This window comes from Hypanus sabinus, chromosome 25 (genome assembly GCF_030144855.1).
Source record: "Hypanus sabinus isolate sHypSab1 chromosome 25, sHypSab1.hap1, whole genome shotgun sequence".
Taxonomy (NCBI): domain Eukaryota; kingdom Metazoa; phylum Chordata; class Chondrichthyes; order Myliobatiformes; family Dasyatidae; genus Hypanus; species Hypanus sabinus.
The window spans coordinates 5,593,362-5,608,034 of NC_082730.1; the positions used below are offsets into that span (position 1 = coordinate 5,593,362).

The 14,673-nt window shown below is 45.5% G+C and overlaps 1 protein-coding gene across 2 annotated transcripts in view; it reads left to right on the forward strand.

Annotated features, from left to right (window-relative positions):
* Positions 1–440: 440 nt before the first annotated feature.
* LOC132380946 (uncharacterized) overlaps positions 441–14,673 on the forward strand; it is a 63,903-nt gene continuing 49,670 nt past the window's right edge. Inside the window, exon 1 of one of the 2 annotated variants that reach the window (XM_059949932.1) lies at positions 441–599. In XM_059949932.1, the coding sequence (XP_059805915.1) occupies positions 521–599 (79 nt within the window). In that variant the 5' untranslated portion in view covers positions 441–520. The remainder of the gene's footprint in view (positions 600–14,673) is intronic. The other variant, XM_059949933.1, reaches the window with a different exon arrangement.

Genomic DNA, 14,673 nt, shown 5'->3' on the forward strand with positions numbered 1-14,673 from the left:
AGGGAAGGGCTAGATTAATTTTAGAGTAGGTTAAAAGAGGTCGACACAACATTATGGGCTGCAAAGCCTGCACAGTTGTTCTATGTTGTCAAAACATTCATTGCAGGAATATAGGACTCTGGGAAAGTCAGGGTTAATAAGCACACACTTAATTGAAGTGTGTTTAGCACTTATACCCCAAAGGAAATGAACCAGGTCAGGATACAGGGGAAAATGTGTCTCACAGAATAATGTCTCACACAAAGAACGCATTTATAACTCTTTTTGTATGTTTCTTTGCTGTTTCCTGATGCTGTTAGTTATCCACGCAGCAGTTCCATCCACATACACTTACTTCCTCTGTGTGGGGCACTATCAGCCAGAAGGCTAGCTTCTGGAGTGTGTTTGTTCGTGAAGGAGGTGGAGAGAATGGGAGGGGGCTGTGAGTAACTGCGTATAAAACATCCGCTCCCAACAGACACACTCCATACCCTTCTGGGCTTGCAAAGTAACCAGAAGCTACTTGCAGCAAGAAATCACCATGTCCATCTTCTGGAGCTTGGTAAATGTTTCCAAGGGACAGCGGTTCACCTTGATGTTGTGCGTCCTGGGTTTGATTGGTGAGTAAAGTATGTGGAGCTAATAAGCAGATGTATCAGAGCTGCAGAGGTGTGCCTTTTGTTTCACTACATAAAGATGATGTTTATTTAATGCAAGTACTTCCTCCTAAAGGAGACAAAAATATTCTTACATTCTACAAAAGCAATCACAATAATTTTAGGAAAAACAGTTTGCTTTTAAACATGTCAAAATATAATAATATTAGAAGTTTAATGGCAAGGAATTGGCAATCTTCAAATGGTGAGTTAGTAACTCCGGGTTTTGGTTAAAATTCTGACCCGCTTTTGTTCTGAAAATCCCAACATGTCACCGAATATAACTTTAACATTTTGCATTCCAAGATTCAGCCATATTTTATGAGTACCATTTTGAAGAAAGTGTTCATATGAAGTTTTACGGAAACTCTGTGTACTACTCCCAGCCTCTGCCAATGTTTCTTTTTTAAAAACTGTGCCAAGCTAACAAGACTGGTGATACACATCGCACGTGCTCAAAATCTGAACTCAAACAGAAAAGGGTGGAGGTACTCGTCTCCTGCGGGGAGGGGAACAGAGTGAGCGCTTCAAGTCGGCAATCAGTTTCTAGAGCCAAATAAACTGTGCAGAGCATTTAAAATCTGATCAGCTCCCAGTGAGAATTGTAGGCATGTTATCAAGTGGATTCCTAATACAGAATAGACTAGGACAGCTAAAATCAAGCACTCTAATCAATTTCATTCCAGTAATTTATGAAGAAAATGGTGGGGGTGTGGAATGACCTTCCAGGGTAGAGGCAGGTACATTAGGGAAAGTTAAGGAACACATGAGTGATAGAAAAATGGACGGTTATGAATAAGGGAAGGGATAAATTGATCTGAGAATGGGTTAAAAGGTCAGCACAACATTGTGGGCTGAAAGACCTGTACTGTGCTCCACTATGTCCTGTGTTTATACAGATCAGATTACCAAGGGTGTTCAAAGTAAAACAATAACAGAATGTAGAATAACACGTTGCAGTTACAGAGAAAGTTCAGTGCAGGTAAAAATAAAGTGCAAGATCATGACGAGGTAGATTGTGAGGCCAAGCGTCTATCAATAAGGCAGAGATAGATAGGTTCTTGATTAGCCAGGGCATCAAAGGATATGGGGAGAAGGAAGGGAAGTGGGGATGAGCGGAAGAATTGGATCAGCCCATGATTGAATGGTGGAGCAGACTCGATGGGCCGAATGGCCTACTTCTGTTACTATATCTTACGGTCTTATCAAGAGATCCACTTAATGGTGTGGTAAGAGTGCGGAGTGAATGTCCTGAAACCAGGACTGGCGATATCACCCTTACCGCTGACTGGGTTTGGGTGTAATAATGATGTGCACTGTTGATCCATCAGAGAATGGCCAATGAAATTACTGGAGCTCTGGATGGGGTGAAGGGGCAGGTGACGTATCTCCTCTGGTTGCACTGACCCAACGGTTCACAGGGAGAATGATCCTTCAACCCTGAACCAGAGGAGGGAATCTGCACGTGGCATCAGTCTGGAGGGGGGAATGCAAATGCAGAAGAGGGTCAGGAAAGACTGAAAGGTGGGAAGAGACAGCAATGGACTCCACCCTGGCTCTGGAAGTGAGCAGACACAGGAAACAGGAACTAGCCCAATATCCTGACAGCCGGAGGTCGAGGATAATGGAATTCATTTCCGCTGTACTGTGGGCAAATCTGGCATGTGAAACAGGGCGAAACCGGCAGAATGGAGCAGAGTCCTTGCGGGAGATGGAGATGATCAGATATTGTGGCTGACCGGGGCAAGTGTTCACTCATCTGTCCCAGAGCCTGGGGGAAAGAATGAAAGATTCATAGACGGGCACATGGCAGAGAGAATCTTTGTTTTGGTTTGGACAGGGTGTGGTTAAATGTTTACGCTGCACTGATTTTGTGACTAGAAATAAATTGGTGTCAGTTGCAAGTTAACTTTGAAAGCTGCAGAGACCTTCAACCAATGCAGCAACTCTCCTCTCAGACCTTGGCCCCATGCACACACCAAAAACGTGCATGCCTCCCTAGTGTGGAGACCCCCAACCTGCACACTTCCCACCACTCCTCCCCTGTCTGTCTTGGGACATTTCCTCCTGCTGTCACAGTGGAAGTCCAGGGTTTGTCTCCATTCCTGATGCTTCCTAATGTCCAGCTCTTGTTGTCCAGGTTCAAACATCAGTCTGCAGGCAATGCTACTCGGAGCTGGTGTAATTCTTCATCCTCCTCCTGACTGCAAACACAGAAACCAGTAACCAAGTGTACAGGAAATGTTGAGCTACGTTCCACCCTCAGGACATTTAACATCTGGACCCCCATTACGAGGCATGTGCATTTGCCCCTGGTTTGAGCCAGCAATGGTGAACAGCCCAGTGGTTTGCCCTTGATTGTGGGAACAGGTTGCCAACAATGTTCAGGGGAGCCAAAGGGAGATTACAGTGTGAGAAAACAACGTGAAGGAGGGGAGTTGCACAAACACATAAGCCTCAAAATCACAGTATTCAATAATCAGTAACATGTGTATTTCAGACAACCAGATGTAACATACAAATGAATCTAAAGCCATATAATATGTTCTCCAGACTATTGTTTGGATTACTATAATTACTTGAATTATATGTGTGTATAAATGTTAAAAGAGGCAGCCTGTGCCTCACCATCAGTGACTGTTGGAGGGTTTCCATGTCCACACTAATGAGCCAACTCGTTAAAGGAGTGAAAGGCGATATCTATTGTGAGCCTAGACCACTGGGACTCGACACTCCATAAAACAGACGTTGTGCAGAGGACGTGTTTCCCGCCTGTCCTGATTCACTCCACCCATTCCCTAATGAAAACAATGGGGCTTTCACTGGAAAAACATGAAAACAGGGGCAGTGGAGGCCATTTAGCCCCTCAAACCTGTCCCAGCATTCAGTATGATCATGGCTGATCTACCCTAGGCCTGCTTTTTTAACAAAACTATAAAAGTTTATTTACACAAAGTACAAACATTGGGTATTTACAAGACAGTGAATAAATTCAAATTAAAATATGATTACTACTGTCTATAAAACAGTCAATTCCTTAGCAGGGCCTAGTGCTGCCAGAAATCCCCACTGTACCCATAGTGACTGCAGGCTCCCTCTCCGAGGACTGCCGGGCACGAACATATCCTCGGAAAGGGGCAGGCAGTCAGCGCTGGAAAGTCCTCGACTTTCTGCCCTATAGACCCCTGAGTGGCCATCTTGACCAGGCCCAGGAGCAAGCCCACCAGCAGATCCTCCTCGTGACCCGCCTCCTTCCATATGGGTGCCCGTATATGAGGAGCGCAGGGCTGAGGTGCAACTAGAACCTGAGCAGGAGCCCCTTCAGATACTCAAATGGAGACTGAAACCTGTCCACTCCATATCAGCGTGGTACACTGACTCCTCCCGGTCACAGGCTGCCATTGGACCTGCTTATAATCCTGTTGGACGTTACTGCCCTGTGCAACACCTTCAACCCCAATGCACATGGGGAGGGACCCCTGCAAAAAGAGATTTCCCCTGGGGCCCTCCACTCTAGGCCTGATCTTCTCCACTGTCCCTGTTCCCGGCCACCCTCAATCCCCAGTCTTTCAGGCATCTTCCATTACCTTAAATATGTCTAATAATCCAGCATCCACCACACTCCTGAGCTTCCTCCATGCCTTGGTTTTAAATAACAGACCAACACGCCCCGTTGTTCAAGGTTCGCCTGTGAGCAAAAGCATCCCAGAATCTGTCCTTTAGAATTTAATGTCTCAGTAAGTTCACCCTCATTCAGGGGATGTGGACCCCAGTGCACACTATTTAGCCCAGTGAATCTCCTTTAGACCACCTCCAATACTATTGCATCCTTGTTTTAGGTCAAGGGACGAAAACTATGCACCACTCCAGGTATGACCTCACCAATTTCCCAGACAACTGCAACAAAAGCTCCCTATTTCTAAACTCCAACCTGTTCGCAACGAAAGCCAAAGTGCTATTTCCCCACATGGACAAGTGGGAACATGTGCTAACCTTTTTTGGTTCAAGCACTCCAGCTGTCTTTGAACTTTCCTCAGTTTACTGAGGGAAACTTCAGCTTGACATCAAAAACACTGACAAACTTCTATAACTGTGTAGTGAATGGCTGCATCACAGCCTGCTTGGAAACACCAACACCCTTGAACAGATCCCACTTTTTTTTATGGATGAATCAAAGAGACTTCCCACTTCCTATGGAGCAACACACACAAAATGCTGGAGGAACTCGGCAGATCAGGAGGAATAAGTAGCTGACATTTCAGGTTGAGACTCTTCACCGAGACGGGAAGGAAGGGGGCAGAAGCCAATAGGTTGGGATACGGCAGGAGTTCAAGCTGGCAGGTGATAGGTGAAGCCAGGTGAGGTGGGGGGGGAGGGGGAATGAAGTGAGAAATTGGGAGGTGATGGTTGGAAAAGGTAAAGGTCTGAAGGTGAAGGAATCTGATAGGAGAAGAGAGTGGACCGTGGAGAAAGGGAAAGAGAAGGGCATCAGAAGGAAGTGAAAGGCAGATGAGGAGAAGAGAAGGTTCCACTGAACTAACTGCCAATTAGACTTCCTTCTGATCCCTCAGCAGGTGAAGACCAACATTGACAGGTCAATATCCACCAGAAAAAATCAACACTGCCACTTAAAACTGATAACCAGAAGCAACACCAAGGACTCTGGCTGAGGAAAGGGAGTCATTCAGACAAGATCCCTCAACCTCCAGCAGTAACTTAAAGATCCGATTGTTTTTACAGTGAAGCAAAATGGTTTCATTGCTATTTGGGACATGTGTTGTTTAATGTTCATCGGCTAGATTTGTTCTCCCCACATTTTCAGTTCCTCCATGATGGCCCATTAGAAACTATTGCTCTGTTGAAGAGTGGGTAAGCACAGAACTTTCTTCAAAATCAGACCCTCAAGCAGGGCTTTCTGACCACCTGACGAGTTGGAGGTTAAATGCACTCAACGTCCCACCACCACTCCTCTGTGGCCAGGCTGCAGCCAAGAAAAATTCTGCACCGGAAGCTTCAGAAGGCTCCTAAACTTTAGTGAAACAATATTACCGCACAGCACAGCAGCTCCATCGTTTCATTGGTTTTCTGGGATTTGTCTCTGCATTTTCTGTCAACGCTGACAGACCTTGAGAAGGTTGGGATGGGCCGTCACCTTAAACCATGGCAGTCCACGTTATGAAGGAGCTTCCGTGTGCTGCTGAGGAGGGAGTTTCAGGTTACAGAATCATAGAGTCGTAGAACACTACAGCACAGAAACAGGCTCCTTGGCCTTTCCAGTCCATATCAAACTTATTCTGCCTTGTCATATGAAACAACGCCTGAACTATAGTTCTCCATACCCCTCCCATCCACGTACCTGTCCAAATTTTGTTTCAACATTACGATTCAGTCTGCATCCAACACTTATGTTGGCAGCTTGCTCCACACTCATCCAGCCCTGAGTGAAGGAGCTCCCCCTCAGAATCGCCTCACATATTTCACCTTTCACCATAAAACTGTCAACACAAGAGATTTCACAGATGCTGGAAATCTGGAGTAACACACACAAAATGCAGACTGGAATTTAGAAGGATGAGAGGGGATCTGATTGAAACATATAAGATTATTAAGGGATTGGACATGCTCAAGGCAGGAAACATGTTCCCGATGTTGGGGGAGTCCAGAACCAGAGGCCACAGTTTAAGGATAAGGCGTAGGCCATTTAGAACAGAGTTGAGGAAAAACTTTTTCACTCAGAGAGTTGTGGATCTATGGAATGCTCTGCCTCAGAAGGCAGTGGAGGCCAATTCTCTGGATGCTTTCAAGAAAGAGTTAGAGCTCTTAAAGATAGCAGAGTCAAGGGATATGGGGAGAAGCAGGAACGGGTACTGATTGTGGATGATCAGCCATGATCACAATGAATGGTGGTGCTGGCTCGAAGGGCTGAATGGCCTACTCCTGCACCTATTGTCTATTGAACTCAGCAGGTCAGACAGCATCTATAGAAAGGAGTAAAAGTCAACATTTCAGGCTGTGTCTTGAAGAATGGTCTCAAACCAAAATATTGACTGTTTATTCCTTTCCGTAGATGCTGCCTGACCTGCTGAGTTCCTCCAGCATTTTGTATGTGTTATCCTCAACCCCTGACCTCTATTCTTCTCTCACCCAACCTCAGTGGAAAAAGCCCGCTTGTACTTACCCTATTTATACCCCTCATAATTTTGTATTTCCCTTATCAAATCTCCCCTCATCCTCCTATGCTCCAGGGAGTATAGTCTTATGCAACATCCACAAAATGTTGGAGGAACTAAGCAGGGTTACAAAGCGTCTATGGAATTGAATCAATGGTCAATGTTTAGGGCCAAGACCCTTCTTCAGGACTGAGGAGGAAGGGGGAAGAAGCCAGAATGAAAAGGTGGAGAGAAGGGAAGGAGGATAGCTAGAAAATAATGGATGAATCCAGGTGGGTGGGAGAGGCAAAAGGTTGGAGAAAAAGTAATCTAATAGGAGAGGTGAGTGGACCATCACAGAAAGGGAAGGAGTAGGGGATCTGGGGAGAGATGATAGGCAGGAGCGAAGAGGTAAAAGACCAGTGTGAGGAAAAAAGAAGAGCGGAGGTAGAGGGAATTTTTTTTACTGGAAGGAGAGATGGATGTTCATGCCAGCAAGTTGAAGGCTACCCAGATGGGATATGTTGTAGCTTCTCCACCTGAGGGTGACCTCTTCTTGGTATAGGAGGAGGCCATGGACCGACACTTCGGAATGGATATGGGAATCAAAATTAGAATGTTTGGCCACTGGGAAGTTCAGCAAAAGTCCTGACTTAGTCAACCTTTCCCTATAACCCAGGTCCTCAAGTCCCAGCAATATCCTTAGCTCCTGTGACAATGACAGATCAGCGACAAGTTTCCAGTTCAGGATGGCGAGTGACTTGGTGTTCCAGATCGGAATCAGACTGAAGTTTAATATATGTCGTAAAATTTGTTGTCTTTGCAACAGCAGTACAATGCAATACGTAATAATAGAGAAAAACTTTGAATTATATATATAAAATAGTTAAATTATGTTAGTGCAAAAATAGAAATAAAAAAAGTAGTGGGGTAGTGTCCATGGGTTCAACGTCAATTCATAAATTGGGTGGCAGAGGGGAAGAAGCTGTTCCTGAATCATTGAGTGTGTGCCTTTAGGCTTCGGTACCTCCTTCTGATGGTAACAGTGAGAACAAGGCACGTTCTGGGTGATCTGCCTTTTTGAGTCACTGCTCCTTGGATACTACGGAAGCTATTGCTCATGACGGAGCTGAGTAAGTTTACAATTCTCTGCAGCGCCTCATACCAGTCAGAATGCTCTCTATGTTAAATTTATAGAAATGTTCAAGGGTTTTAGTTGACAAACCAAATCTCTTCAAACTTCTCATGAAACATAAATGTTGTCAAGTTGGGTCCTCAGAGATATTAGCCACCCTACCCCCGGAACTTGAAATTGCTCACTCTCTCCACTTTTGCTCCCTCTGTGAAGACTGGTATGTGTTCCCCCAGCTTACCTTGGCTTTGGTCTAAATGTCATTGAGTGCAAGGTTGTTGCTGCCTCCTGCCCTCGTCCTTCTGGCTGGATGATGTGTTCTCGGAGGCTGCTGCCCAAATAGCTGGCCTGAATAACTGCAATGCATCACTGTCAAGCATCGTAAAAACACTTTAGGGGATTAATTATAACTATAGTGACAGGACAGTGTAATATGTTAGAAATCAATGATGGGTCAAACAGCACAAAAATGAATTATTTATCTCTGGCTCTGCTTTCTGCCTATTGTGTGTATTACTTTTACAACAGTGAATTTACAAAAAACTAAATTCCCTGCTTGAGTTTCTGTGCCCAGTGAACCTCTCATAAAATCATTTCACTGATGTTATCTCGAGGGCTTTATCCAACTTGCTGTTCCTTGCAGAACAATGCAACGTAGTCCAAGACATCTGCAGCCTCATTCCCGCCTTAGGACCCACGACTGCCAAGAGTTGGCTGGGACTAGTCCTGAAAGGGGATGAAGGCAGTTCAGTCAGCACAACCCTGTAAGATTTTCCAGAGTGAAGTTCGAAAACAAAAAAACAGCCAGGGCTTCACCCTCAGCCTCGGCTCCATCCCTAACACAAAAATCCAGTGAAGACTGTTGGCGATGGCATCATTATGGGCACTTCTTCGTAGCCAGGTGCATAATGATAGAAAAAAAGTGTAGGGCTATGTAGAAGGGATGGGTTAGATTGATCTCAGAGTAGGCTATAAGGTAGCCACAACATTGTGGGCCAAAGGGCCTGTATACTATACTGTACTGTTCTCTCTTCTATGCCTGTAGGCAGAACCAAGCCGCCACGACTGCTGGGATTGTGTTTGACCACCAGTTGATTTGAATTTAGTTATCACATGTACATTGGAACACTGGGGGCTATCAGGTGCTCCACCTTACCCAAGGGCGACCTGCAGGCTAGCAGAGGGAAATATTGACTTGCATCTCCTTTGGCAGAGACGTATCTCCACCGTCACCCCTCCTTAGACCCCGATGTTTCGATGAAGGCAATGGCAAACCACTTCAGTAGAAAAATCATGATCAAGACCATGAGCTCCGACGTCATAAGACACGGCACATAATGGTGATGATGGCATCAAAACGGGCAAACAAATACATCATTTGTGTTAACAGCCAACACAATGTGAGGATGTGCTGAGGGCAGCCCACAAGTGTGCCACACGTTCCGGCGCCAATGTAGCGTGTTCAGCAGCACAACACACAACAACAAAGCAGACCCCTTTTTCCCACTTGCACACACGGACCCCAGGATAGTCCATCGCTGGGGCCTCCAACCTCCAAACCTTCGATCCTAAAGGCAGCAGGTTTCACTGAGGTGGGTGGGCATCGCAAGTGAGGACTGTGATTTGAGGGTGGTGTTGGGCCAGGAGGGTGGGGTAAAAGTCTACACTATACTGGCAGAATGAGAGCCCAGCACAGAGAGATCCCTCTCAGAACCCCACCCCCCAACCACATTGTAACCCCCAGACTAGCTGTGGACCCTTTGCCAATGACCAACCTGCTTTGGACTGACTGACCTACCTACCCTGCTCCTTCAAGAACAGATTTATTACATCCTTATCACACAAAGGACAGAGTTGGGCCACGCCTACAGGGTTTACGCTGTAAGCAAGCTTATGCTTCATTCTTAACTTCCAATGGACCTCTGAATCAGCATGACTAAAGTTCAATGTACATTTAGCATCAAAATATATATGCATCATAAACCTTGTGATTCATCTCCTTACAGGCAAACACAGAACAAAGAACCCCCCCAAAAAAACATTAAAAAATAGAAGATCGTCAAGCACTCAATGTGCAGAGAAAAGAAAAAAAACTCACGCAAACAATAGACACAAGCAAATAACGTTCTAAACTTAAGTCCACAAGGACAGTCTGTCCTCAGATCCTTAGTTCAGTGCAGAGCTGAGTAAGCATCATGAGCCAGCGAGCTGAACCGGCCCATACCTCGCCTCGGGCCTTGACACCCTGGCCTGGCACCTAGATCATCGTCTGAACGTTGGGTTCAGTGGCTTCGATACGCTCTGGGGCCTGGATCTTGCCGCCTTGATTCGCCCTGGGCCTGACTTTTCCAGTTGGGTCTGATGCTGTCCGATACTCGTGTATTGGAGAGTCTCTAAGCTAACCTGGTGACAGGACAGTGGCCAGTCCATAGAACCCTGCAGCTGTCCCAGGACAAGTTGACACTGTTCCCATGGATTGCGAAAATCTATTATTTTTCTATTATTGCATTCAGTCTGCCTTGCTGGACATAGTTAGCTTTCAGTGTGCAGGCAGGGAATCATCAGTCACTGAGAGTGTTACTGTAACCATGACATTAACTGACCTCAACAGTTCTGTTCCCATGGCACCAAGACTGTTCCTTCCTCTTGGTTTCCTTGGAACAAATGCGATTAATTCATCTAAAAACCAGGGGACAGTTTATACAGAAAATAACGTCAACCAGCAGTTGTGTTCAGACGTCACGCTGACAAAGAGGCTTCAACATTCCAACACACAATCGCCAGATTCTGGAACATTCTGATACACAATCATCAGATTCGGCAACATTCTAATATACAATAATCAGATTCCATTTCTGGTACACAACTGCAGCCCCCTCATTGGGCTCGGATGGAAACTTGGCTCATTGCCGTCCCCGCTATCGGCCATAGGACTCAGCGGTGCGGAGGCCACCTTTCATAAACAACAGGCGCCTAGAATCGGTATGGTTTGGGGCCCAGCCAAACAGGGTGTTTGGAGGTGGTACAGAGGAGGTTCACCAGGTTGATTCTAGAGGTGAGGGGGTTAGACTATAAGTAGAGTTTGAGTCACCTGAGACTGTACTCACTGGAATTCAGAGGAATGAGAGGGGATTTTATAGAAACATATAAAATTATGAAAGGGATAAATAAAATAGAGGCAGGAAAGTTGTTTCCACTGGTAGATGAGATTAGAACTAGGGGACATAGCCACAAGATTCGGGAGAGTAGATTTAGGACAAAGAAGAGGAATAACTGCTTTTCCCAGAGAGTGGCAAATCTGTGGAATTCTCTGCCCAGTGAAGCAGTGGAGGCTACCTCAGTAAATATATTTAAGACTAGGTTGGACAGATTTTTGCATAGTAGGGAATTAAGGGCTATGGGGAAAAGGCAGGTAGGTGGAGATGGCCAGATCAGCCATGATCTTATTGATTGGCGGGGCAGGCTCGACGGGACAGACGGCCGACTCCTGCTCCTATTTCTTATGTTCTTGTGTACGCTGTTATGTTCTGACTAAATAAACCTCAAACCTGAGAAAATGCAAGAAATAACAAATTGTACACCCTGTAAAGTTAGAAGTAAAGCATATTTGTGAATATCAGCTTTATCAAGCAGCTAGTAGGAAAAAATAAAAAGGCTGATTACAGTTAAATGTGCACATCGTTGGAGCTCATCTTGAAGTTGTCTTTTTACTCACATGCTGGATCCACAGCCTCCATTCCAAACTTCACTCAGAATCCCTCTCGAACAAACGGGCTGCCTCTCAGGAGTATTGACCCTTCCTCCTTGAAGCCATTCATCTGCACAAAGCACCTTGTACAGTGGGGACACTATTCCCCATGACATCCCTAGACATTTTCTCTCCTGTCCCCTCTGTAGCTCTGCAGCTCCCACCAAACAGACCACGAACCCAATCAGAGTCCATCACAAATCTCTCTCTGCCCAGCTTTCTCTAGGACCTTCTCTCAATTTCACCATCCTGATTGGCTGACACAACATTCCTAGGTTGAACATCATAGCCACTTATCTTTCACCGAAATCCAAACATGCTATCAGCAGGGCACACTGCATCTATAGAAAGCTACTAAATGAAAAACCCTACAGCAATAACAGCAAAAATCTTAACCAGGGCATTACACAATCTTCAGATTCTGGAACATTCTGATACACAATCTTCAGATTCTGGAACATTCTGATACACAATCTTCAGATTCTGGAACATTCTGATACACAATCATCAGATTCTGGAACATTCTGATACACAATCTTCAGATTCTGGAACATTCTGATACACAATCATCAGATTCTGGAACATTCTGATACACAATCTTCAGATTCTGGAACATTCCGATACACAATCATCAGATTCTGGAACATTCTGATACACAATCATCAGATTCTGGAACATTCTGATACACAATCTTCAGATTCTGGAACATTCTGATACACAATCTTCAGATTCCGTGATATTCTGATTCTTAGTCATCAGATTCCAGTATGACCTGAAACAATCTTCGGAGAAGCCCAGCTGGTGACTGTTTGGCTCTGGCTCATTGGCGAAACTCTCCGATCAAACTTTCAATCCCATTCTTCCCTCTGGCTCCAGTATTCCCACTCCTTTACAGGTTTTACCAAATTCCTTTCAGAAGTTCCTGTAGAATCTGATAATCTGATAGCTTCCTTTTCAGATAACAAAATCATGTCTGAATCTTGGAATCTTGGAATGAAGGGATCTTGGGCCCACAGAAATTGAACCCTCAAAGTTGCTACGAAAGTTGATGAGGTGGTTAAGAAAGTGTAGTGTATGGTGTAGTGGCCACGAGGTAACATTGCATTTCTATAAAACTCTTATTGGACCGCACTTGGAATATCGTATTCAGTTCTGGTCATCTCATTATAAGAAGGATGTGAAAGCTTTAGAGAGGGTGCAGAGGAGATTTACCAGCTTGCTGACTGGATTAGAGAGCATGGCTTATGAGGATAAGTTGAACAAGCTAAGGCTTTTCTCTGGAGTGAAGGAGGATGATAGAGAGGTACAAGATAGCAAGAGGAGTATATCAAGTAGACAGCCAGAGACATTTCCCTGAGCAGAAATTGTGAATACAAGGGGGCATAATTTTAAAATGAGTGTAGGAAAATATAGGAGGAGGTCTGGGGTAGATTTTTTACACAGAGAGTGGTGGGTGCATGAAATGTGCTGCTAGGGGTGGTGGGAGAGGCAGATACATTAAGGACATTTATGAGACTTTTAGAAAGCCATATGGATGATAGAAAAATGGAAGGCTATGTGGGACGGAAGGGTTAAATTGTTCTTAGAGTAGGTTAAATGGTGGGCACAATGTTGTGGTCTGCAGGTCTTGTATTGAGTTGTACACTTCTATGTAGCTGTGTGCCAGATAAAAACTCACAACAGATCAGATGGCGTTGTAGAGAGTCACCCAAGCTGGTAGTTCAAATCAGTCCTTTTTCATTGCTTGTTTTCAGATCTTCCAGCACCTCCAGCACCATCCAGTTTACTTCACTTGGTGCTGCTCCTCGGCATCCCTCGTGACCTTGAACGCTCCATCACATACTCACCAAACTTCCTTTGGCTCAAATGACCTCTCCCCTCCCAACCTGGAACAACCTTCCCTCCTCAGCCTGCACAACTCTTCTCCTGGGGCCACCTGCAAGATCTCCTCCATACCCCATCCGGGACTCAGTGCCCCGCAGTGGTCCCCAGAGCTGACCACAGCTGCACTCAGGGGTCAGGCCGTCACTTCCTTGCAGAGCTGGTTCCCCTGAACATCTCCGTGCTGACTTGAGCTCTGGCCCCAGTGGTCTGTTTCAGGACCAGCTGTTGGACACGAGCCCTGCCCAAGGTAACTGACTGTGACCCTGGACACAATGCTGGGACAGGACACTGGTGCCAAATTGTTTCTTTTTCCTGGGAATCTGGAGGGTTTGTGCAGAAACTGCTGGAGACATTTCCCAGTGCCTGCTGTAATTAGTTCTGTAGACGGTGCTGGACTATTTCCCAGTGCGTGCTCCAGGTAGTTCTGTAGACAGTGCTGGACCCTATTCCAGTTTCTGCTGCAGGTAATTTTGTGAAGAATTTTGAAGGCAGTACCCAATGCCCACTACAGGTGCTTTTGTGAATGATATTGGATGCATTTCTCAGTTCCTGCTGTAGCTAGTCTTGTGGACAATATTGAAGGCATTTCCCAGTGCCACTGGAAGTACTTTTGTGGACAGTGATGGAGGCATTTTCCAGTGATCGCTGTAGATAGTCCAGCTCCAAGAACATAAAGGAGGGTAGCAGATGGAATTTAATGCAGACAAATGTGAGGTGTTGTGTGGACAAACCAGAGTAGGACTTAGACAGTGAATGGAAGGGCACTGAGGAACGCAGTAGAACAGAGGGATCAGCGAACACACTTAGACAGGTACATGGATAGGTAAGGTTTGGAAAGTTATGGGCCACAGGTCAATGGGAATCTTGGTCGGCATGGACCAGTTGAGCTGAAGGAACTGTTTCGCTGCAGTATGATTCTGTGATTCTGGTCCGTTGGACTCACTGGCCTGTTGGTCCCTGGTTAGCACCTGCAGCCCTACTTAGATATAGGCACAACCTTGGCTGTCTTCCACTCTTCCAATACTTCAGCCTGGGTGTATGACGACACAGGGCCCAACAATTTCTTCCATGAGTTCCCACAACTTCCTAGGGATGGTATGAAAGACTAGATTTTCACTGTATATA